The sequence below is a fragment of the Exophiala bonariae genome (genome assembly GCF_035927105.1).
Source record: "Exophiala bonariae strain CCFEE 5792 chromosome Unknown scaffold_58, whole genome shotgun sequence".
NCBI classification, from domain to species: Eukaryota; Fungi; Ascomycota; class Eurotiomycetes; order Chaetothyriales; family Herpotrichiellaceae; genus Exophiala; species Exophiala bonariae.
The window spans coordinates 38,828-63,386 of NW_027042533.1; the positions used below are offsets into that span (position 1 = coordinate 38,828).

At 49.1% G+C, this 24,559-nt stretch overlaps 6 protein-coding genes across 6 annotated transcripts; 3 read left to right on the top strand and 3 right to left on the bottom strand.

Annotated features, from left to right (window-relative positions):
- Nucleotides 1–1,209: 1,209 nt before the first annotated feature.
- On the top strand, nucleotides 1,210–1,710 carry LTR84_011442 (uncharacterized protein; the record flags this gene model as incomplete). The annotated part of the gene is made up of 2 exons (XM_064854973.1): nucleotides 1,210–1,414; nucleotides 1,466–1,710. The coding sequence occupies 2 exons, from the start codon at nucleotides 1,210–1,212 to the stop codon at nucleotides 1,708–1,710; spliced, it is 450 nt and encodes a 149-aa protein (XP_064699926.1).
- A 7,085-nt stretch (nucleotides 1,711–8,795) lies between these two features.
- LTR84_011443 (uncharacterized protein) lies at nucleotides 8,796–9,809 on the top strand (the record flags this gene model as incomplete). Its single annotated transcript, XM_064854974.1, has 1 exon — nucleotides 8,796–9,809. The coding sequence occupies one exon, from the start codon at nucleotides 8,796–8,798 to the stop codon at nucleotides 9,807–9,809; it is 1,014 nt and encodes a 337-aa protein (XP_064699927.1).
- Nucleotides 9,810–14,178: 4,369 nt separating this feature from the next.
- LTR84_011444 (uncharacterized protein) lies at nucleotides 14,179–15,137 on the top strand (the record flags this gene model as incomplete). The annotated part of the gene is made up of 3 exons (XM_064854975.1): nucleotides 14,179–14,314; nucleotides 14,362–14,368; nucleotides 14,423–15,137. 3 exons carry the CDS (start codon nucleotides 14,179–14,181, stop codon nucleotides 15,135–15,137), a joined length of 858 nt encoding a protein of 285 aa, XP_064699928.1.
- Nucleotides 15,138–16,677: 1,540 nt separating this feature from the next.
- LTR84_011445 (uncharacterized protein) lies at nucleotides 16,678–17,667 on the bottom strand (the record flags this gene model as incomplete). Its single annotated transcript, XM_064854976.1, has 1 exon — nucleotides 16,678–17,667. One exon carries the CDS (start codon nucleotides 17,665–17,667, stop codon nucleotides 16,678–16,680), a length of 990 nt encoding a protein of 329 aa, XP_064699929.1.
- A 445-nt stretch (nucleotides 17,668–18,112) lies between these two features.
- Nucleotides 18,113–18,798, bottom strand: LTR84_011446 (uncharacterized protein; the record flags this gene model as incomplete). Its single annotated transcript, XM_064854977.1, has 3 exons — nucleotides 18,113–18,260; nucleotides 18,321–18,544; nucleotides 18,613–18,798. 3 exons carry the CDS (start codon nucleotides 18,796–18,798, stop codon nucleotides 18,113–18,115), a joined length of 558 nt encoding a protein of 185 aa, XP_064699930.1.
- A 4,106-nt stretch (nucleotides 18,799–22,904) lies between these two features.
- On the bottom strand, nucleotides 22,905–24,284 carry LTR84_011447 (uncharacterized protein; the record flags this gene model as incomplete). The annotated part of the gene is made up of 1 exon (XM_064854978.1): nucleotides 22,905–24,284. One exon carries the CDS (start codon nucleotides 24,282–24,284, stop codon nucleotides 22,905–22,907), a length of 1,380 nt encoding a protein of 459 aa, XP_064699931.1.
- Between the last annotated feature and the right edge of the window lie 275 nt (nucleotides 24,285–24,559).

The window sequence follows — 24,559 nt, forward strand, 5'->3', positions numbered from 1 at the left end:
TTTTGGACACAGTTAGAGCATTCATGAATGACAACATGGCCATCTGACCAAATCCAGTCTAGCTTGGAGAATCAAACATGTACCAGGCGTCTCACCGTGCTCCGGAAAACATCTCCAGCCTGCGCGTCCAAAAGGGTTGACACTAGCTATGAAATCATCGCACCACACACCCCGGTGACAGTGTACTGGAAGTCCAGCCGAGAGACGACGCTTCCAGCTTGACGCCAAGCGTCCCAACTGATGCACCAAAGCAGGTCGAAGTAAGTGCCGAAAGGATCGCGAATGAATTCATAATCTCAGCTTATTTGGAACAGGCCGAGCTTCAACAGCTCATCAAAGCGAGTCCTGATGTTTTCGCACTCTTAGCAGATGGTACGGGTCGAATACATGTCCTTGCATCATCAAACCTCGAAAATAAGCAATGGATCATGCAAGGCGCCCTTGTCCGCCTTGCCCAACATTTGAAAAATCGCAAGTCGATTGACCGTCCCCGAACGAGCGACGATGTGGCCATTCTTCCACATAAAGCAGAGTCTTCTCTACCAGATCCTTTTGACTTGTCAGTCACAGACATCACGATATCACAATCATCCTTGAAATATTGTGCTCCAAAACATAGCAAGCGGAAGCACCTGGAGTGTCCCATACCTCAAATGCTCGAACTTGGGCCACAGAACGGCGTCGCTGATTCTGCATCGCCGATCCCGATCTCGATCTCTCAACCTCGGAATTTTTTGGTGGAGATACAGTTTGGTGATCGTTCTCAAATGTCGCTATGGTTCCGGGAGGCATTTTGGAAAACTCAACAAGTGGCCTGCCGAACGATAGCAAAGTGCTGGGTCAAGAGAATACATTCCAAGAAGGTACACCAGGCTCGCTTCTTAGCAACGAAATCAAGCATTGTGCTGAAGGTTCCCAGCAATCAACACATCCTTATAACGGAAAGGCTAAAACGGGATTACATTCGAATCCATTGGCAGCACACCCCCGTACTGGCCATCAGGTAAGTACAGGATCGCAGTGCGATTATTAATTCACCACTGGCATCCTTCCTGGCCATCATAAATCCATTCAAATGATGACAGAAGTGTCCAGATGTAGTGCACAAAGAACCAGACCATATATGTCGTCTTGGTAGGTATTTGTTCCAGAGTCTTATCCTCGACTTGGATTGAATGTCGGGTATATCGGATCCGTCTTCTCGTGCACATGTTATGCACACTCTTCGACCCCACTACAAATAATGAAAATCGTTTGATCGTCTCTGCGGGAGATCTACAAACATCTTTGCGTGAGAAAAGGTCCGAACTTGACGACCGTGCATGGGGCCTGATCGCACAGGTAACAAAGGTACGAGAAGCGATGGAACAGTATGAAGCTGGCACTTCCAAGCTGTCTGTCAGCAAACATCCAGGTAATGAACCTCTGGTCAACATCAAGACACTCAGGAGCTAACATCTTGTAGGCTCGATGACCGCGGTGCGACCCTCACGAGGTATTGATAAATCATCCCATGGCGCTTATCAGAACCACGTGGTTCAAGGATTGGTCATAGCGCCAGTTTATCTCGGACAAGAGCGCAGTCTTATGCTAGCCGTGCCGAATTTACTGTCCGACCGTTCGCAACCCGAATCCTCCGGATACATGGACGAATTCCCTGGGCAATACGGCGCTGTCAGTCACGTGGCGGGCCAGCCGAGTCAGCACTGAAGCTTTTGAGCGGCGGATCTATGCTAATTCTGGTTCAGTTCGCACGGAGCTTCAAGGAGTCGAGCGTCAGGACGAATTTCACTCAATAAAACAGTGGGACATTTGTACCTGCCATGAATCCTGTATAACGCAGGTAATGTGATAGCACCTGGATCTGCATTGTGAGGCTTGATCGTGAATTTTCCTAACGTAGGAGATTCGATAATCGAATCCTCCTATCCACAACCTAAATTGCGAGGGAATCGGAGTAAGTCCAGCGCGAGTGGTGGAGGTTTGAGATTGAGCTCTTTCCTTCGATTGTCCTCTGATCCAGGACGGGATGATGATTTCTGCTGTGGTCGGGCTTTGCCAGACACAGTCACTGGCAATTCAACCATAGAGAAATCATCTCTTCTGGTACCCATGTGCACACCTTCAACGAAATCCACTGACTGCATGTACACGACCAGTGGGCAATCGTAGAGCGGTGTGCGGCCAACCCAAAATGTCCTATCAGGATTCGTTGTCACAATTATATGTCGTGGCTATCCGTCGGTATATTTGGTACTTGGTGTCCTAAGACAGGTTCATATCAGCCTCAGCCTTGAGGCGTCAGACCTCAAAAGCCCTTCAAAAATGAACACTCCGTTGACATAGGACCTGAAATTGATAAAAAGAACAAAAGAAGGGTTCAGATGAATAGTATTCCGACACTGATAATTGAATTGGGTTCCAACATCGGTAAAGAAGGGGAGCTTGGTTGGTGATTGGGAAGAGCTTGGTCTGAAACCCCGTGGACCATCAGAGCCACGAGGGTAGACCCGCCATGATAAAGTGAGTTGATAGCGGCTCGACTTGGCTGTCCGCAGTGTCGGATGAAGAAAATTGGGGGTTTTTTCGTTTTTGGTGTAAAAGAAGATCAGGGTGCAAGGCGCTCGTATTGTGCCATAAGGATAATAGCGTGTGGAAACTAGTGATAAATGGCGGGGTCGAGGCGGTACAATGCGGCTCTCCAGACGAATTTGCCTCCACTATGGGAAGTGTTGGGCTGTTACCGCCATTCCCCCTTGCGATAAATCGGGCTCTGAAGCGTTTAGATGGCTAGGGATGAGTAAGCAACGCGAATGGTTACGCAACCTAGGAACTGTAGGAGAGGGGATCAAACATGGGTCCATGGATGCTCAATTCTGGCGCTGCGTGCACCACATCATCCAGCTGAGGTGAGAGTCGGTGGTAACTATATTCGACGATTGGCAACGCTTCTTCCAGCCCACATCGCACGAAGGCTACCAATGCAGACAAGCAACAGTCGGAAATTCATCTACCCTCGCAATTCATCATTACCCAACCACAATGCGGAGCCTACAGTGAACAAAATCCAGCATGGACCACTCGACAGCCGCCTTGGATCCCACATAGTTCAACACCACTACGTTCCCATATCACACACAAGCAGCACATTTGTTCCCTCACAGCACAATACGTGGAAAAACGAAATGGAACGTGCTCATGCTATTGTGACCCCGTGGTCCTTCCTAGCGAATCCTGGATTTAATCGATCGTGGTCCATTGCCTGACCAAAGGTTGGTGCCAAGGCACAATGGCGACCTTTTGTCAAATATTTTTTTTGTTGAGCCTAAAACCAACCTCAAGGACTCAATCTGAAAGTTGCTGCTCTTCGCCAATAAAGTCGGTTTCGAATTGCCCAGTTCACCCCGTTGTCTTTACACAGGACATAAACCCGACCATGGAGAGGTAGCTGCACCTTTCCAGTGGATTTCTCTACTTTCGTTTCTGTCACAACGATATGGAGAGGCGGCTGCAAAGGAATCCACAACAAGCGACAGCGACCGAAGAATAGCAATCAACTGTTGTTCATCGGGCGCAAGAGGTCATCCAGTTCTATTAATGCTCCAAATCCCTCGGGCAAACGGACGTGTTCTAGCTCCCCGACCAAGAAGCCAAGTCCCTCAGACCTGTTGCACCGGGTGTATCGACGGGTCATTATATCTGACTGTGGGTAATGCATCTCCGGACAAGCTCTCGCGCTGCGATGCTGACAGCGACGCAGCGTTGGAAGGTCGTATAAAAGGTAAGTGATCCCACGGCCATCGTGTTCACTGGCTAATGAAATCAGGTTACAGATTTCTGCACCAGGCTGGGATTCTCCAGGGTGACATTTCGCAAAGCAATCGTAATGAATGAAGACTCAACCAATCCGTCACGGGCAGCATTTTTGATCGACCTCGATCGCTCAATAAGAATGTGGCGAGAGGGATCTTCACTCGCACGTGGTAATACAGGTACAAGAGCATTTTATGGCTATCGGGGTGTTTTAGGCGAAAAGCACTCCCTCATGCATGGCTATGAATCGTTCTTCTGGGCGCTTTCCTTGATATATATTCACCATGACGGAGCAGATAACAAAGGTAGAGTCGTCCCGAAGTTTGAGAAATGGAACTATGGAGACACCGATGACTTAGCCGAGCTGAAGAAAGGCATGGTCGCTCATGAAGGCGATTTCAAAAGGAGGCTTGATGACAATTTCACGCCGTACCGCAGGCCAATGGCTCCTCGGGGTAACAGGCTACAGAAAATAGTGCTTGGAAATGATCCTTCTCAATAGAATAGGGCAGACTTGATCGTGCAATAAAACTTCAGTATAGGCCGGCTGCCGGCTGTAGTGGCAGACTACCGCAGCATTAAATTGAGATTCTGCTCAAACGTACCTAACACCGTAGGCCATGTCTCTGTGTTTAACGGGTTACCATCGCAATGTCCGGAATGATGCGCTAAATACTTACTGAGGAATGTACAACACTGCTCTTTCTCCTAACGACATCTGGAGGATTGCCTCATCCCAACCTGCCATATTTCCGTCAGATTGGATCTTTACACGGTGAAGAAAAGGGCCTGTGGGAGGACCTGAAACAACTTCGCCGACGCCAATACTCGCCTTGAAATCAACGCGATCGGTGGTACTATCAAATCTTGATACCATTAGTCCTCGTCGAATATAGTCCCTACCGGATCAGTAAGGCTCAACTCACTCTCTGCCCCTGTGAAACACATCCTTGCTCTCTGCCATGTAGATTCAACCTGTGAACTCCACCGTAACCTCATCTCCTTTGGTTGGATACTCGAATGCACTCCCCTTCTGCAGAACACTCTTCTTGAGCGACATTGGAGGGGCCATTATAAGGAGTAGAGTATCAAATGTCGGGAAAGATAAAGATAGAGAAACCGCATTTTAGGCTTCAAATAGATTGACTGCAATGTCGCACATGAATGCTGCTTCCCTTACATTTAAAGTCAAAGGATCCGTGGCACGATTGTGTTTCAAACTCAAAAGCAAGATTTAGTTATGGCATTGACATAGCGTGGGCAAGTCACCCGGAAACCAAGGGCCCAGGCTTTTCGGGCATGCGAATGAAGTACGAAACCTATCACTAGGTATGCATCACATAGTCGATCTACCATTTCGACCAAGACGAATTGAATTGGTGGAGAGTTGAATTTGCGCCCAAAAAGGGTACCCTTTGCCATTAGAGTTGGCCGCTTCCGGGTGTTATTTCGCTAGTGACGGATAAGCTTCGCGGATGGATATTTTATCCTACCGCACCTAGAGTGAAATCCTCTCACAAAAGGCCCCGAAACCAGTGGTGTCAGCGCACAACTGCCGAAAGTTACATATGGGCACTGGGGTCCGGTAGAATAAATTAGTGGAGCACATTATGGAAAGCATCGTGGGGTGTGGAGATAAGGTTCGTTCAGTCACAACAGCTAGCTAGATGTAGGCACCATGCGCGCCAAGAAACAAATACGCTAACAACATGTAACCCTCGAGCCATTTCTCCGTGGAGAAGATGTGACTAAGGCGCAATGCTGGGTGGTTACGCCTAAAACGGTATGCATAGACCGCCTTCTGGCGAATTTCGTTATGGAAGTGGCAGGTATCTACACAAAACATCACGAGAAGGTGCGAACCCGTCGTCCAACTTAGTCGCTGTGTCCTGTTGTGGGTGCAATTCATCCGACATACCTTCCCATGGCTATTAGCTATCTGCGGAATGTTGCCATCGTTTTGGGTTCGGCTCCAGAGAGTAACGAAGACCCTTAGTGCGCCAATAATCCCAGAAAATGCAGGAAATACAGAAAAATGGCCAGCCGACTAACCCAACATGACAACTCAATGTCGAAAGTCTTGCCTCCCACTTTACACTTTGTCAGAAACATCACACTAGGCCAAGAGGAAGAAACTGAGGGCCATGGCACGGCCCTAACACCCATTTGCCCAAAGCCTACTTTCAATCCGCCATGGGGCTGTTGGCTCGATCCCGAGCGATGGTCAGTCGGGTGATTCGCCCGTGGTTGTGCCACAAGTTGGTTCTTTGGGAGACTTTTTGTGACGCATGGTCGTCATCCAGGTTGGCGCTGAGTAGCACCCAAAACTCGTTATCGCATTATGTCAAGATATCGTGTAAAAATGTCTCTACGGCACGGGAGGCATGTCAAAAACCTAGAGTCAAGTAGGCCGCCATTATTAGCCTCGTTCACCGAATCAATAGCCCGAAGATGAGCAAGCAACGGTCTGCACAGCTTGCCGTAGATCAGCAAGAGACTGCCTCACAACATCCGTGGGATCAGGGCCTCGGAGACGCTCAAGCCTTGAAGGCCTATCTGCTATCGCGGTTCAAAACATAGGATGCCGGCAAGAATCGTAGTGGGCATACGAAAGGAGGAAACCAGAAAATGCATTCACGATAAGCAATTGCGTGTAAGACCAAGAAGGAATGAGGCGTCCCATTAAGTTTAACAACAGGCAAGGTGCCTTGTCCAATGTGCTAACCAAAGGCTCGTGCGCCCCAGCAATCCGCGCCCGGCTACGAACCGTCGCCTTCCAGTCCGGACAGATAATGCGAAGAACTGAACATGAAGATTGCCGGCATCGCAATCCCAATGACTGCAGTAAGGAGTTGTATTGCGAAATGAAGCTTGGATCTATTGCTCCACGCTGGAACTAATCTGCAGCAAAAGCGGTTTGATAAGTAACGTTGGGGTCGATATAGATGCCGTGCTGACACGGTTTATTGTACCGAGAATCGCCTTAGTGCCGTCTTCGCTTTATCACAGTTCTTTTGACCTAAACTTCTCCGCCTATTGATGACCCACTCCTCACAACAGTACATGTGGTTGGAGCCAAGTCTTCCGGTCAACAATGTCCTAAGCTTCCGCCTTAGGCTTGCACCGTAAGGCGTTCTAGCGGGGTTGACGTCAACGTAAGAGGCAAACCACAGTTTTATTCAAGCACTAGATCGTGGATTCGTCGAACTTACGTCCGCTAATCTCATAGAGGTCATGGCTAGAAACCTTGCGAATACATCTCATTCACGGAAATGGTTGGATTAGAGAATGTCGATTTGCTCATGATCCCGGAATCTCTGGAGGACCTTCATTCCCCACGTCGTGTCTAAGAGAGGTCTCGCAAAGCCCGCACCACATTTACCGCCGATGTGACCAAGGTAAACGATGACTGAACGCGAAACTGAGCCCCGTCTGGTCGCTCAAGAAGAATAGAATGTGCAGTGGACGCAACTGGCCAAGTAAGCCATCTAGCCAGATGGCATGCTAGTAGTCTCGCATAATGGTAAGTGGTCATAAGTATTCGTCAAATTTAGCGAATGTTGCAGTGGCCCAGTTGGTTAAACCGTGGCAAGCATACATGAACGTTTTCTGCCATGTCACGGGCTGGGACGAGCAGTAAGTGGACGCCTGCCACATTATTGTGGTCCCAATTCGGGATTCAGTCAGTTCCCTCGATTCCTTACTGATCTCCGCATATCAACTCTTCGCTGCTCCTTCGTTGTCAATGTTACATCTCTCGCTGGCACAAGCTCGCCGTGAGTCATGTGTGTTGGCGTAGTTGCCCCATTGCTTCCTAAAACCCGCCACCAGAGATGTGCGGACAGAATAGCATTTCACAATCACCCATTGATGGGCTAGGAACTATTTTAAAACTGACCGAAGTTAAGGAGGCGAAAATAACAACCTACTGGGTTCGTGATGAACTGCTCTGTTAGGCTCGTGATATGGGCCTACAGAGGGACAAAGGGTGGCTATCCGTTACGAGGCCCTTGGTAAGATCAAGCGACGGAGTGGCCTTCACTCTGCACTAATACTAGCACGGCGGATTAACGGATGATAGCATGGAAGCTAGGTTCGTACATGCTAATACGGGATCGCTCGCAATTGCGAGACTGCGGCGACCTAGTGGGGCGTTTTGAGCGCGATTGATAAATATCTTGGTTCTCCATATCAGAAATTCCTGGTATGTAGTTCTGTGGATCGCTTTAACTTTCGGTTGTAGTTGACGAGGTGCAGGTTGTGAAATTATTTGAGCCTTCTCGGTTACAAAATACTGGCTATACTCATTTGGCCTTTGTTAGAGTTCAGCGAGAGGCTTGAATGCCTCGTTTCGTGACCAAACCTGGGTAAAGTTAAAAACACAGCTATGGAGTTGATCTGCGTAATCTCGCCGTGAAGAGCGGCATCGAGTCTTCTCTTGGATCACAAATGTATTATGAAAGATGGGAAGATTTGGTCACTAACAATGGAGACACGTCATAGCGTTCCGGACTGGGCGAAAATGTTGCAGTTCTTTTTGGAACTGCCAATAACATTATATTGCGATTTCGCACAGTAAGCGAATATTAATTTCCAACACTGCGGTGATTCGTCCAAGGGCAATCTGTGTCACAATCAATCTGTAGGGACGGAGGGTAGTACTCCTTCGTCATGTACACAAGTGCATTTGCATCGGTGCCTAGCCTAGCATTGACGTAACTGTGGGATATTGGAGGACTAGTAACCCATGCAGTCTTGCACTGAGGTAGCATTGAGATCCAAATCTCCGAGTACTGCGACATGTAATGCTCGTCGTAGATCCGTGGATACCAGACCGGTCAGCTCAGGCAGAGATGGGGTGAACAACTCTCACGTATATAATTGCTACGCTTCCATGTCGGTTTCTACCTCAGGCTCGATTCGACAAGCCTCGAGACAAAGTCCATCGTCCGAATCCGAGCGAGCAGCCCAATAGCACAACCATGAGCGTCATCCCAGTCACAGCGTTCATCCGCTCCGCGTTCGAGTCTCTCGCCCTTACAGGCCAACTCCTTCCAACTGTACTTCAAGCAGACCCGCGCATCACCTACACAGGATATATTCCGGAAGCACATTACCCCCAAGAAAATGACACAATCACCAGTCTCCCGCTCCTTGTCGCCGTTCACACCACAGGCCGTGCTGGCGACCGCATAATCGAGCAGTGGAAGGACTTTGCCGACGCCAACAAAGTGGCCCTCATCACGCCTTTATTCCCCGCTTTCCTGCAAGGGCCTCTCGACCAAGATGCTTATCATTTCCTCGGCCGCCCACCACCTTGGGCCGGCGAACCCGCGGGAAGTTGGTTGAGCAAGGCCATATCTATCCCCGGTGGGTCACAAGTGACCATAACGCCAAATGATCCCGAGATTGACCTCCGGCTCGATTTGTTGTTGCTGAATTTGGTGAAAGAGGTCGGGGAGCGCTGGCCGGCCATTGAGACAGATAAATTTTTTCTCTCCGGTTTCTCTGGCGGTGGTCAATTCTCCCATCGCTTCTTTTATCTGCATCCAGAAAAACTGGAGGCGGTGTACGTGGGAGCTCCGGGCTCCACCACGCAGTGGAATTTCACGCAGAATTGGCCAACCGGGTTGCAGAACTGGGAAGATATCTTCCACAAGTCTCTGGATGTGGAGAAATTGAGGGCAGTCCCGGTTTTCGGTGCCGTGGGGAGCAATGACATTGTCAATGATGGACTGCGGCTCAGGAAGCATGTGTCTGGTTCGGATTTTGGCACGGACGAGGAGACGAACCGCACGAGGGTATCGAGACTCACGACTCTGGTCGAAGGCTGGCAGGAGGCAGGGTTCAATGCCAGTTATACTGTCGTCGAAGGCCCGGGACATGAGATGGAGAGGGTCAATCCGCCCGTCGAGGAATGGTTAAGGACGCAGATCCATAGTTGGTGGGCGAAACGCTCTGTGCAGAAGCGAGGTAAGATCGCGGCTGACAAGTGAGTTCGATGAATGAGAGACGTTAGGCATAATTGATTTCAACATCCGGCCAATATAGTCAGAGAATAGACTATCAGTTGGACAATGAGAACACTTGACCAAGCCCCTCGGGCCACAAAAGTGGAAAGCAGTGTTGAAACAGCTTCGCCTAAGCGAGAGCGTCGCCACCTCTGCAGGATCTGAGGGGGTGTGTTGAGGATCCAGTCCAGATACCTTCAGACATGGGACGATAAGGAGGATAATTAGTGATTTCTTGGTCATCATTGGCAATCCATACGAAGCATCCCAACAGTGGTATTGTGTGTATATATGTTGGAGAGTATGACCAGAAGGATAGAATAATATAAGATTCTCTGACGATCAGATATCCAAGATTCGAGACCGAAGGGCTTGCAGACTAACATCTCCGACAGGTCATATCATGGTATGAACTATACCATCCGCGAGTAATTGGGTATGGTTCTGCAAAGAGCTAGTCATATTTTACTACACCCATCTTTCTTTGAGGATCGACAGTGATGTATTCTGTAATCAATATTCAATATAAGGCTTATATTGACCTTTTCAATATTGAACAGACCTCGAAGATCAATATTGATTAGTTAATCAATATTGAATGCTTGATTAGTAAGCAGTGGTAACTTTAACATCCGATAGAGACCTCGCTGTCGCCTCTCCCAACATCTATGCCTACTAGGTCATCATCCATACTGAACTGGTAGTTCTTGAGCACCTTATTTTTCATCCAGTGCTTTAGGCACTCCATATGCTCAATTGTGCCGGCTCCTAATCTCGCCCTGCTCCAGGATATCTGCCTACGGGCACCTGAGAACACACGTTCTGCCTCTGCTGACATGGCTGGTATAGACAGTATATCTATTGCCATTTGGGAGAGGCGTGGATATGTACGGCGCTGAGCTTCCTCTAGCCACCACTCCAGCGCCGTCTTCTCAATATGAACTGGCTCGGCTGTTATAAAGCTATCAATATCGTCTCGCTTTGAAGCCTTAAGCTGAACAACGTTGAGCTCCCGCTCAATAATATCAAACTCATCGGGCTCAATACTCTGTTCGAATGACGACGAACTTGCCGGCCGAGGAACGTCTCTTGTGCTATACTGCTCCTGCCATAACTTCCTGACTTCTTGCAGTGTCCTACTTTGCCAGGGGGGCTTCCAATTCTTTGTAATATACGTCTTTCGCTTTGAGGGATGGAGGGGAAGCGCCGCGGCATAAGCAGGTACTGAGTCGGTAAGCGCGTAGTATTTGTCGAACGCATACCAGGCTACTCTAACGGCGTTCTGGAGGTAGGGGTTATTGGCGTGCTTGGCCTAGGCAAGTTAGCTTTTGAATGAAAGCCGTGAAAGCTGTACTTACGAGAGACTTCTCAAAATGCCGAACAAGGATATCCATCGTAGATAACGTCTTGTCAATTGAATCGAGATCGCCCTGCGTTCGCTGCGTGACCTTCCAGAACGGCTGTAAGAAGAGACGTGTTTGTTCCAGCAACTCCCAGTCAGTTGGCGTGAGAAAATCCTTCTCTAAGCCTCGATAGTTGGCTTCAATAAATGCGTTGACATGCGGTCTAAGCTTTAAAAGAGACGTCAAGCATTATGAACCAGCTATTCCAGCGTGTATCATTATCTAGAGGAATGGACCTACCAGCCTACTTAACGAAGGCATTGGAATGTAGCTCAGAGTTCCTAATGTAGACAACAATGTTATGGAGCGTTCCCATCGGTCCGATCTTCCTCCATTCATCTTGCTGTTTCTTCAAATTCTTAATAATATTGTCCTCAACCTGGGTATCTTCGTTATCAATCGTGGCATCAACTGCTTCATCGACAGCGGCTTTACTGCGAGCGAAGAGAAAGGCTTGAGCAACAATATTAATAACGTGGCCCTGACAGCGGATTCGATGGAGGTCAGGATGCCAATTAAGATTATGTCGGTCACGAAGATGTATAGAAACGAAACGGCAGAGCTTATCGTTAGAACCGTGATTGTCACCAACGAATTAGCCAAGCGCAGGAGCTACCTCGTAGTCGTCGATAACCTTACTGATATGGAAGGCTTGGTGTTCCCCACCGTGGCTACCATAGAGTTGAGGTAGACCAAGAAGAGCCTTTTGTAGCACTTTGTCCTCGTCAACGAAATGGGCAATAATTGCTACAAAAGCGAGCTTGTTTAGAGGTGTCCAAACATCAGCAGAGAGATGAGCAGAGGAGATAGCTTTGGAGGCGTTGTTTGATTTGGTGCTTCGTTTTGAGGAAGGACTGTTCGATTGCTCGTGGAATAGCCGCTCGAGACCGTGGGAGAATTGAATCAACGGAGTAATTGATCGTCATTAGCATAGCTTGAGACAGTGGCCACTCGACTACTGTGTGCGGAAGGTTGTGAATCAGTAGAAGCTGGATAAGGCACTCAAAAAAAGCCTTCTCGTTGAGAACGCTCTTTAAGACTTCTATCTCCTTTCTCTCCTGCCGTTGTAAATTGACCTGGCCTGTACGATTGAAGATATCTTCGAGCGTGTTCTGAGAGAGTCTAGTCGCCTTTGGTCGCTGTGGTTCAATGGAGATATTATGCGTATGCTCAAGGTGGTAGCGAGCTGTTGTTAAGGCGCCTGTAGCCCAGCTGTCACAATAAGCACATATCCATAGCTTATTACCGTGCTTATCCCTTTGTATCTCATCGGTTTTCTGCTTCTTTGAATGCTCCCAGGTCGTGGTAGCTGTCTGCTTGCGTTTCCTCGCCGTGGTAGTGGTGTTGTTAGTTGTGGAGGGGCAAGAGTTTATATGCGGTATTGATGGCTCACTACCACGCTCAGAAAATGGAGTGGACCCGAGCTCTGAAAGTTGGGTGCTGATTATTGACTGGGTATCATCATTGGCAGTGGTGGGGTGAGCTTGGGCGGGCATAGTTGAATATCACCGAATAACGATTAAGTTATGGCTTACAACAGAATGAAGCACTGAATTGCGGAAGCATCTACATGCATGGAAAGAAAGCTCCGGAGAGGTCTGGGCAGACCTTCAACAAGGTCCTGTGGAGACGCGCGTTGCCATAGCGACGTAATAGCCCGCTTGTATATCACGTGCTCAATATTGATTAGGATTCAATAGTAACCCAAGTGTGCATTCCCACAAGGGGACCTTGGGCAGAAGAATAAGTACTAGCCTATGCTATGAGGACAGACGTATCCTTTGTTACCTTGAGGACCTAAGTCAGCCAGTAGATCATCTTCGAGAGTATTGAGATATTGCTTTGTTTGCCTCTGCGCTAACGGCCCTTCTTGTTGTGTGCTGGGTGTTCCCAAGCCCTGAGGACTTGATGGCCACGACTCTATTGTCCCTGGGTGCCCTAGGATGGTGCCTGGTATATCTCAAGAAAATACGTGTTTGGATTGATTAGGTGCTGAAGACTGAATGGTCAGTGATGACAGCAACACACCGTAAAGGACAACTGTAAAGAATTTAGCATTCGATTGTGCCTGGGTTATACTTCAGCGCCAGGCCAGTCTCCGGGAATCAATCTCTGTTAAGAGCGATCCGCGCTTTATCTGATACCATCATACATATTACACTTGGATATGGTAAGACTAACAATGTATGAATGCTCTCCTCAGAGAGTTGTACAGCTTTAAGTCATTGGGAAACCTACATCTATCGTGGTAGTGACGTCTCAGGTCTAGCAGCAACATTACTACTTCGTGGGCAGCACGCTAAGCACTCCAATGAGAACGCACGGAACAAAGTGCCGGAAAACACTGTACAAAATTTACCACTGAATACGCTGTTCGAGCGTTCCGGTACTACCTATCTGCAAAATCAAATCCTTGTTAACTGTGTGGATATATGGCTCCCAATGTCCTATATTTGTGGCTTGTGATACGATTTGGTGAGTCCTCACTGTTGCTTTTCGCTGCCGATTTAGAAGCTGGAGCCTACTAGGGTGTAATGTTCGGTAAGATATCTAGAGGGGTTTGAGTAAAGCCTCTGCAATGCGTTATCTCCCATTCAAGGGTAAAGGGTACCTGACAATTTTACTTTACGTAGTCGACTGTTCTGTGCAGCACACCCAGCCCTTGTACAGCATGGTGGCATTGTGCATGTTCATGTGTGCCAGCGTCAGTATGACGTGTTTGGTAAACCTCCAGCATGAAGGCATTCCAGTCTTAGTGAATGACCAACCGGTCAGGGAATGAAAACCACCAAGGTAGGTTTGTTGGAGGGTTTGGTGTACTTAGCTCGTTCACCTTGTTGTTCACCAGGCTCGACAAATTGTAGTGCTTTGTGCTTGGATGCTAGTGCACTATAACCTTCGTGGTATTCGATTCGACTACTTACTTGTCAACTACACTCGAAGACTATAATATGCCTCCTCCGTATGTGCCACTCAATGCACTACTCCGGAACTACCTTGCTGTAGCCACCTACACGGGACGTCGATATACTCACAATGTGCCTAGGACCTTGCCGATCTTCACCGTGGAGGGCAAGACCTGTGTTGGTCAGTTCTACGCCTTCACTTCGTGAATCTACTCTGATAGCCGACAGTGACCGGGTAAGTGCGGTTCTGCCTCCGGGCATCGCTCAAGACTAAGGGTGTGACCTTCAGTGCCTCCCAAGGCCTAGGTTCTCAGATCCTGGCTGCGTTAGCTCTATCGGGAGCTAAGGGTGCTGTTGTCGATCTCTCCAAGGCCGCCGCTGATTCTGCTGTGAATGATCTCAAGAAAGAAGAGAAGAATGCTGGTCTCGACTGGCCGGATATTCGTGGATATGAGTGTGACACATCATCTGAAGAGCTGGTTTCTAAAACCTGGAATCAAATTGTCGAGGATTTCGGACAAGTGGACGTGCTTGTCACTAACGCAGGCCTGGCTGCTGGTGCTGCTGCGGAGACCTATGACCTCGACAACTGGAAGAAGGTGCTCGAAGTAAATGTCAACGGAAAATTTCTGTTCGCAAGAGCGGCTGGAAAGCACATGATCGATCAAAAGATCAAGGGCAACATCATCATGGTTTCCTCGATGTCAGGGTCCATCGTCAATCGTCCTCAGAAGCAAAGTGCGCACAATGTCAGTAAGGCCGGAGTTAGTCACATGATGCGCTCATTCGCAACGGAATGGGGTGAGTATGGGATTAGAGTCAATGCTCTCTCTCCTGGCTACATCCAGACTGCCAAGACTGAGGGCGAAGAGATGGAGCAGCTGAGTAAGCAATGGCTCGGTATGATTCCACTTCATCGCATTGCTAAGCCAGAAGAGTTTCGAGGGACTGTCGTTTGGATGGCCAGCGACGCATCATATGTTGTGTGGACCTTCAATTGCTAGTTCTTGCATGCTCGCTTGCTGATACAATGTACGCAGATCCTACTTGACCGGCAGTGAAGTTGTCGTCGACGGCGGGTATCTAGCTTGGTGAATTGAGCTAGGATGTACAGACAATAGCTGACATCCAGACCTAAAAATGGTTCTACCATCTCCCACTGACATCAGTAGATTCCTACACTATCTATAGTCACAGACGGCTACGTCGTAATAAAACCGGTGTAACTCCACCTTGATATGCAACTATAATTGCACATAATATAGTGCTAGTTAGGATATTCTGACTCGGCGAACAAAGTCTTGCATTTACCGGAAAAGTTGACATTGCACGGATCCGGCAGTGCCAACCCTTGGTAAGTTAGCCCAGCGACTTAACCGATCGAGCCACAAGATGATAGCTTCACTCTCCGAGCACGTATTGGGTGGAATTCCGATGAGGCACAGATACAGCTCCCGGCTACACCTTCCTTGAACTGGACCCAACGGTCGCGGCTAGCTGATTTTACGACTTCACGATAGGGTCTGCCCCATTTTAAGTATCTCGTGGGGTTGTGGTTGGATCCTGTTATAACTAATGAATATGTGGGAAGCAAAAACACTGGCGTCAATCATGCAACAAGAAAAGTGATCAGTGGGTACTAAATATGAAGCAGACGAAGTGGGTATCTGGAAGGCATGTCCAGCCGCGCCAAATCTAGTTCTGGAGCAGGTTTTATTCCTGAGATAGAGAGGGGCAAAGCCACTATGGCGCCTCCTGTCTTGAGCACATTCAGAATCGAGGTGATGAGTCAAAGCTTCTGTGGTTGCCCGTCGCTGTTGAGTCTTATGTCGGCTTTTGAATCAAGAGCGACGGCGAAGAATTCAGCAGCTCTCGAGCTTCCTCGGAAATGCTCGCAAGCAGGAAGATGACACTAGATCATGTGTGACGAATGATACCCTGGATGTGGCAGGCTGGAGCTCGGTCCTTGGTAAAAGAATCCATTCAGTATCTGCGGTCCAATTGATAAATTAAAATTCTCTGAAAGATTTGCTTAATCCTCACCCTGCTCTATGTCCAGGTACAGCCCTCGTCATTAATATCAAACGTAACGCCTGAAGGACATCTTTCCGGGTTGGCTATTCACTTGAATACTCGCTCAAATAGGAGATAGGTTCATGCCAGCACATTGCATATCATACTATGCGCGGCTCGGTTCGCGCATGGAGCCTATTTCCCGTCTCTCTGTCCTTGCTTACCTATCCAGTCTCGACTCCATCGAGCTAATCGGATCGTTTCACGTGGAACTTGAATTCATCGCCTCGGTCGAGATACACGACTTTCTCAGTGAGGCCCGCCCGGGCCATTTCGGCCTCGAAGTCACAGAGAGGCGAGAGCATGACGTCGTAGTCACTTGAGAGTATTGTAAGTATATGTTCTGTAGCCACAACTTTGTGACTTGTACTTTTTATGAGAGTGGACCGATTACCGGATATGAATAGTAGCATGGAATAGCTTTTCCATGAGGGGAGAAAGGAGCGGGAACGAATTTCAAACAGGTGGGACTCACTCGTAATGAATTGGCACCGTCAAGTCGGGCTGGATGAGCTTGACCAGCGCCAAACCCTGCTGCGCATCCATGGTCACCATCAGAAGTGGCATTTGAGGGCCTGGTAAGGTAGTTCCTCCCAAGTGGATTAGCATCAGGTCAATTGGCTTGCCCGCATGAGTGTACAACTCGGAGATTCGAGCCAGCTCGTTCACGTATAGGGTGTCGCCTGAAATATAATTGCGGTATCCACAAGCGAAGTCCCGGGAATTGACGTCGGCGGAGACTGTGGCGTCTTGGTTGTTGAAGGACGCTGCATGCGCTGGCGGCGCGTAGCCGAGTTCCAGCATCCAGCCGTTGGTGGGCGGGACGGCGCCCAGGAGGTCATTAGCTTTAGACAACAGCCCATCTCCGACGTGTTTACCGGGCATACCCTCAACCCTCAGCCGCGGGAGGATGTATGAATTGAGGTCGGGCTTGGTCGGGACGGAGATGTTGACGAACATGTTGTCCCATTTATCGAGGGCGTGAATATTGGTGAAGGAGTCTGCGTCACTTTTTAACGTGGTGAGGCATGATTTGGCATGTGGCGTGGTGATGATGGGGAGATCCCGGCGCAACGAGGCCTCGACTTCTTTGTCGAAGTGGTCTTCGTGGTAGTGTGATAGCAGGACGAGGTCTATATGTGGCAGATCATGTAGGTCGACAGCAGGATTTGTCCTCCGCATCGATGTCACACCTGGACCAAGGTGGACGTGCTCACCCGCGTGGAGTAGATTTGGGTCCGTCATCAGTCTCATATCTTTCCACTCGATTATAGTAGTAGCGGTCCCGACGAAAAAGAGACTCGCATTATCGTCATTGCTGCGTGAAAATTGCTTGCTCGGGTGAGTCTTACTCGATTTGGGACTGGGCAGTTTCTCTTTGACGGCCGTGGAGGTCGGATAGTCTCTTGTGGGTGCTTGCTTATTCAGGGGATTGATCGAGATGCTGGGTTTCGTGGTCATGTTTCATAGATAATAATGATGTGGGCAAGAAGTGTTGCACCTAAATCTGTATCAATAACAGTAGTGTGTTCGTCCGTTAAAACCGTGTGATGTGGAAGGGTCGATGTCCCACATTGTACAATCGGCGAGTTAATGACGCTAAAATGACGACACCCACCTACTTGGCAGCCGCATACCATTAGTTCAGCGATTTTCTGTCTCAAAGAAATTTACCTCGGGCTGACGGCAATAGAGATTGTTCTAAAATACATTTCGTTGTTTACCCACATTACCAATAGTACATACCCCTCCATTATTCTATTTCGGGTTACATAAGTTAGAAAAACATCATATACCTCTTACGTAGACTCTCTCATATCCAGAAGGCAAATAATCATTTTCGGAAGCTATTGGATATGTCTGTCATTGTTGCAAGTAAGGCGTTTAAGTTGTCTGATTCGTCCTCCTAGACGCTGACAGCTGCTGCGTGCTGACCAGAGGCAGCAGCGGCAGTGCTCCCGCCACCGACATGCTTCTCACGAGAAACGCCTCTCTTGAATCGCTGTAGGTCCCACAGCCGACCCTCGAGGAATTGACCAACAAGAGTGGTGAAGCTGTTCGCAATATTAGCAAGGGCTAGTTCACTCCCATCTGATCACATGATGACCACTCACAAAGCGAGGAAAGCGAATGCCTCGAGAGTCTTTTTCAGGTTGTGCTTGCCGACACCGGTCGGGGAACGATAGCCACCTGCGTAATTATAATCTTGTGCTGCAAAGATGAATGCAGTAAGCCACAGATAAGAGAATATCCAGGCCAGAGGTGCCAGATATCCCTTATAGGCGCTGAGCGCTGGAAGACCAAGCGCAGGGAGATACAGTAAGACGTCAATAGCAGCCTAAGGATAGTTCGTTAGGAGTCGTTGATCACCAAATTAGGCCATAATCAAAGCAGTGGGACACTGACGAGAGTTACCCAGTAAATAAGATGTGTGTTGTGCGAGAACTTGTGAATGAAATATGCTGAAATGGCCAAAACTATAATCGAAGAGATCCAATGCAGTACATGGTTGGCGAAGATGGTTGGTCGGTGCCATCGGGCCGAGTGGTTGGCCGCCGTCCCGTAGTCATTCGTGGTATGTCTCGGCGCCATAGTAGTCACTGGCTGCTCAGAGCGCGTATTGTTGGAGTACCGCACTCTTGACTCCCTTGAAGATTTTGTCAGAGAAGTAAGTGGGGGACTTCGAAGGAGTGCACGACTTAATGGTAGATATATAGGATGAAATTTGCATAATGATCAGAGCACAGCACGTCAACCGCGGTGGGGCAGCCCCTAACCTATTCACTCTGTCATGTCCCCCCTGGCTCCTGCAGGACGTTCATAAAATATCAAATTCGGAAGCAGATTCCGGTCGATTACGGCGAGGTAGACCGGGACAGCGAGGTGGATAACTACTCTACATGACGTCCAATATTTGTGATTCTTGCAATGCTGACGGCAGGATATTGAGGTTCTTGGATGTTCTCTCCGTACTTCACGGGATTTGCTGGAGGTTCCTTGCTGCTGCTGCACATGTGGGAAGGCTACCTAGAATTGCCTCTTCTCCACTACCGACTTGTCAGTCCGAAAATAGCTATGCTGCATGATAAAGCTTGCAAAACCCAACTTCGAGTGCCTTCTTAGCCAATCACATCAAAGACAAAAGTAAGATAAGTGATCCAGTCAAATTACAATGTTTGATTTCCCGCCATAGAATTGACAATGCCCGGCGAGCCTAACATCACAGTGGCAAGGAGAGACGATCCTTGCCTTCCAGTGCACTGGATCTACACCCCGAGAGCAAGGCAAACTGCCGAATTCGGATTTGATATAGTCATAGTTGACACTACGCTTTGGCAAAGATTATTCAATACTACTTCCTCTGCGAAGGGGTTGCATCCGATATGTTAAGGACCCTATCCCGTTGTGAGCTTTCCCGAACTAGGCATCGCTCCGAAGTCAGTAATTAGTTGGGAGATACGATTCTGGGCTATAGCTCAGAGTAGGCATCTCAGAGAAAGTCATTTGCCCGGACTTCCAAGCCTGATGTTTCTAGATCAAACTTTGGACTGTGGTATTAACGCGTTGAGGACACACTCACTCTCAGTCTCTCACCACCGACTTGCGAGAAAACTTGGAGCCAGCTATTGCCTGCACCATTTAGGATGCGAGAACTCGATGTCTGGTCTCCATCATATCTCACATTTCATGCTTCACTGATTACGCAAGGCATGTAAAATAAGGTCAGCTAAAAGGTCATGAGATCAATTAGAGACGACATGACAATCAGTCACAGTTGCCAAATGCTGGATTGCATTCCCAGTCGTCTGGATGGTGTTGTGGATTACGGCAGTGGAGGCATATATTAATCCTTATTGTTCTTCTACTTCCTCAGAATGTAGGAGCATATATACACTGAAGTAATATACTAGAAGCTTCTCTATCATTTCCAAGCGTGCGGAATGATTCCATGAGACTTTCCGTCAACCTTATGATAGTCGGTTGAGCCTCATATTACAACAGATGGTAAATCCGCTAGATAGTAAAGCGCAGTTGAGCTGGACGCACTGCATCATTGGAATAATGGGACGATGCACTCTTGGTGAAAGACAGCTTTTGTACTAAGGTTCTACCCGTAGCCGCAGGGTTTCCCGCCTTCGATATGGCCCTTGCATCAGACCTGCGATGTCCTTGTGCCAATGACTCGCTCGGTCGAAGGTCTTTTTGAAGTGCTCAATGTTATCGGGGCAGATGTGGATGATGATACTGAGGATTTGGGAGATGACAAAATGTTGTCCGGATTTTCAAGTGTTCTAACATCGTCCTTGCGACAATGGTAGTCTTGCTGACACTACCGCCTTAACAGTGATGCACGTTGGGGTTCCCAGACCGTCTATTGCTGAAGCTAGCGGACGCGGTCTATCAAGGTCCCTTTGAAAGCCAGTCTCGATCTATGCACAATCGCTCGACAAGACTTAGAAGCTTCGGGATCATTGATCTGTCAGACCGACTTTTCGCTGGTAGAGCATTGCAGCACCAAAACGTATCCAGGACAAAGTTGCCATGTGCCTGAGCTCCCCCAAGGGTGGAACGTTAGTGAACAACTCGAGACTATGGCTATCAATCGGGATGATTTTCCGCACAATACTGGGGATGAACAAGTCCCTCACCTGGCGGTGGCCAACAGCGAACTGATCCACCCGTTGGTTGCGCCTATGGATGACCCGACTAACTACACCGAGCCCACGAACCATATTCGGCACGCAGAGAGGCGGCATCTGCTCAAACCAAATGTGGCTCACTATTTGACCTGCCCGGCTGCCAATTGGCCATAATGGCACTTGAGGACATAACCAAATCGCATTTCGAAGAATGGTTGGACGAAATGAATTTAGACATCCTTGCGTTCCCAACTGTCGGTGACGTTAACCGAGATTATTCTGAAGACAGAGAGCAATCAATGAAGGATGTGTTGCGGGCGGGCGTGAAGTATGTAAATGGTGGGAGAGCGTTGAAGCATCTGGGTAATCCCGCAATCATGGTCAGCATAAGCGATGCAGAGATGCTAGTCGGGCTGAAAATCATCGGTAAAGCCTACAGCGACAAAGATTCATTGCGGTACGCTTACGCTTTCGAGCGATTTTTAACCGCAGAGAGAAACCACCACTGGAACCCAATTTGAGTTCTGACTTCATTTCCATCAATACATCAGATGACCTATAGGCAGAACCTGGTTACCTCTGTCTGAGTGTCGATCACTTTGAAATTCACTGGGCGGAGATGAGGACGAAAGCGAATTCCGATTAAGCACTGCTGGAATCATTGAAGGCTCGCATATTTAGAGTGTTCTGTAATCGTTAGATGCCTTTGTCGATGGCAAAGAATCGTCCAATGTCGTGGTTCGTGGGTAGAATCGGGCATGGACGAGTCAGTTTGCACAACGAAGGGTCACATCTCAGTATCAACCCGTGCAAGGTTCTGAAGGATCAAGCCATGATTGTGACACCGGCGAAACATATGGATGGTAGAGCTTTTTGCGTGCTCTGTATGGATTAAAAGATGCTCTTGGAGTGGGGCTATAGCGAAAATGATTGAGTCGATATCTGGATCGCAAATCTCCCGGAAGGTCTAGTCCATAACACCATCCGTGAAATTATCAATTCACCTGTCCATTTGTCCAGCATCTGCCAAATGCGCGCTGCTCCCACATTTCAAGGGTCATCAATCACTCTCCCTCCGACCTGGTTGACACATGCTCTAGATATACCCATTCAGTCGGTAACTAAGGCAAGGAGAGCTCTGCCACCACTGTGCAACAAAATCACTTTCAATACCAGTTGGTATCTGCAAACGTCCAGAGAATATCTCCGATAAGTGGGTCAACATCGTCGTCGGAACCCTTTCTGGAAGCTATGCGTCCACTAAAAGCTGCCAAGGTGGTGATCATACGTCCTTTAGTGGTAAATCAGCTTCGACACACCGTCGACGTAGAAAGTTGAACCATCGGAGCTCTTGAAAGCGCTTGCAAATTCGCTAGAGCTCGGCACAAACCAAAAGTGGCGCCGATGTACAACATAGTATGCGAAGCTCCCATGGGACCAGCGATCGAAATTCCCCTTCTATTCGTGCTAATGAACATTGCGCTCAGAACTGGTCTCTGGCAAGAACCTCCGGGATACAAAGCACCGTGTCAACGGCCGAGCTCCTCCAAACCTGGGTAATATCATTCGATCCCAGAGCACCATCAGAAATCGATGTCTACTTTCCCCAGTTTATGACATCCCTTGTTCGAAGTGCTTGATATCTAGATGAGCACATTTACTGACTAATGTCATTTATACAGTACTTAGAGCACATATAAGCCTTTCTATTGGTGAAAGGACGTTGCTTGTACTAAAGGACTTGCTGTTCCCTGAGGATCTGTTCAAGGCAGCCTGCCGTAAAATACGGAACAGCAACGACACCCGGGTTATCCAGGGCATCTCTCGACTGATCTTTGGTGGGTGCCTTTTTACCAGCAACAGTATCTACGAGCAAGCGTTCTGCATGAGGTGCTGGATTCCCGCTTTTCCGAGCAGCATGCTGTTGTCGCACGTCCTAATCAAAGGTGCGAATCTGCGCCAGCCTGTTCGCCAATCTAGAGGTCACCAACGATTATCATTCCCACGATTCGGCACACACAGACCGCAAGCACTGCAGATTCCGAGGAAATTGGCACATCATGCAGGCCAGGTCGTGGTACTTTCGACGCTTAAGGCAGCCGCACGGCGGCGGAGTACCTTGTCTGAGGTAGCGGCACGCAGCAGCCGCTGACCCCGGTAGCAGACGCCACCGCGCAGTCGGGAGCCTAGGGCAAGCCAGCTGCACACTGCCCGCTCGGCCAGCCAGAGCGGAGCCAGCAGCGGAAGGTACCAGGAGAACACCATCGTTCCACCCTGCCGTCGCCGGCCCATCTCTGCTAAGGCCACTGCAGTGACAGCACCCCCCAGCAGCAACCAGCTACTCTTAGTCAAGACGGCAAGCGCGACCGCCGGTAACAGCGCCACCTCGGCTGCGAGTCTTAGTGGCTGCGCGAGGCTGTCGTAGGCCTGACGGACCCGCTGGTCAGCGAAATGGCGGAATTCTGGCGGGAGCCTTCGGACAAAAGCGTCCGAAGCCGTAACGAGCCGCGCGCCGTTGGCTTGCAGTGTACGCATCAGTTCGAGGTTCTCGAACAGTACATCCCCATCATAGCAGCCGGCCGCCATAAACGCGGTCCGGCGGATAGCCAATGTACCAGGGTAGTCCATCCCAAGTCCGCGATTAAGCAGGATCCGGGCGCTGTCCCAGGCTGCGTGCCAGGGTAACGGGTCGAAGTAGTTCTGAGGGACAACGATGTCTGCGTCGGCCAGCAGGGTAAGCGTCCGTGCGAGCGACTGGTCGTCGTAGCGGACATCATCATCGGCGATAATGACGCGTTCTGCCGTTGTCGCCCGCACGCCAGTGATGACACCGTTGACCTTGCCGTTACGGTAGACCACATCGGGAGCGGGGGCAATATGAGTACTAAACGACGCCCAATGGCGATGGTGTTCCGCGAAAACGGGAGGTGGCGATCCGTCTACTACCAGGACGTCGCATCTCGCACTGAGTTGCTGTAGATAAATGGTGAGGTCTGTCAGCTCGCTCAAATGGTTTTCCCATCGTAGCGGGAGAAGGTAACAAGGATGTGCGCTCGCATCCCCGGCCGCCGGTGTCACCTGGTCGGCGGCAGCTCGGTCGCAGGCCGCAGTGGCAGCTGCCCAGCCTTCCAGCAGGTTGCATTCGAATTTCGGTTCTCGGGGATGCTTGTCCAAGCGAGGAGAGACACAATGTTTTTCAACTTTTTTCTGCTTGGCTGGACTGATTCCGGGAGAATAGGAGCCGCCCTCTCGGCCGACGGCATCTGGAGACCTGCATCGAAATGGCTGCTGGTTTTTAATTGACGATGAGGTGGTACTTGACTCCCTCATACTGTGTCTCCGTCGCATAGGGACTTGAAAGGTTGATGAAGATACCGTCCTATGACATAGGCTGCTGTCATCACCAGGGTAAACTGCAGATTGGAAATCGGCAGTCATAGCGACGATTTATGCTTGCATCGACGTTGCCACGTCAGCTTTGGGTATGGAAGCTGAAAACACGTCTGGAGATAGCCTGCAACGAGTTTGATATAGCTCACCAACCTGTGCTCTTGTGGAACTGCGCTAGGGAGTAAGTTAGAGGGCATGATGGTCTCACCGGCGTCAGATCCCGAATGGCAAGTCCCCGGACCTATCAATGAACAGATCTCGGACGAAACATCCAACCTTTTGACAGGTTGATATACTAGCACAAATCTCGAACGGCTATTGCA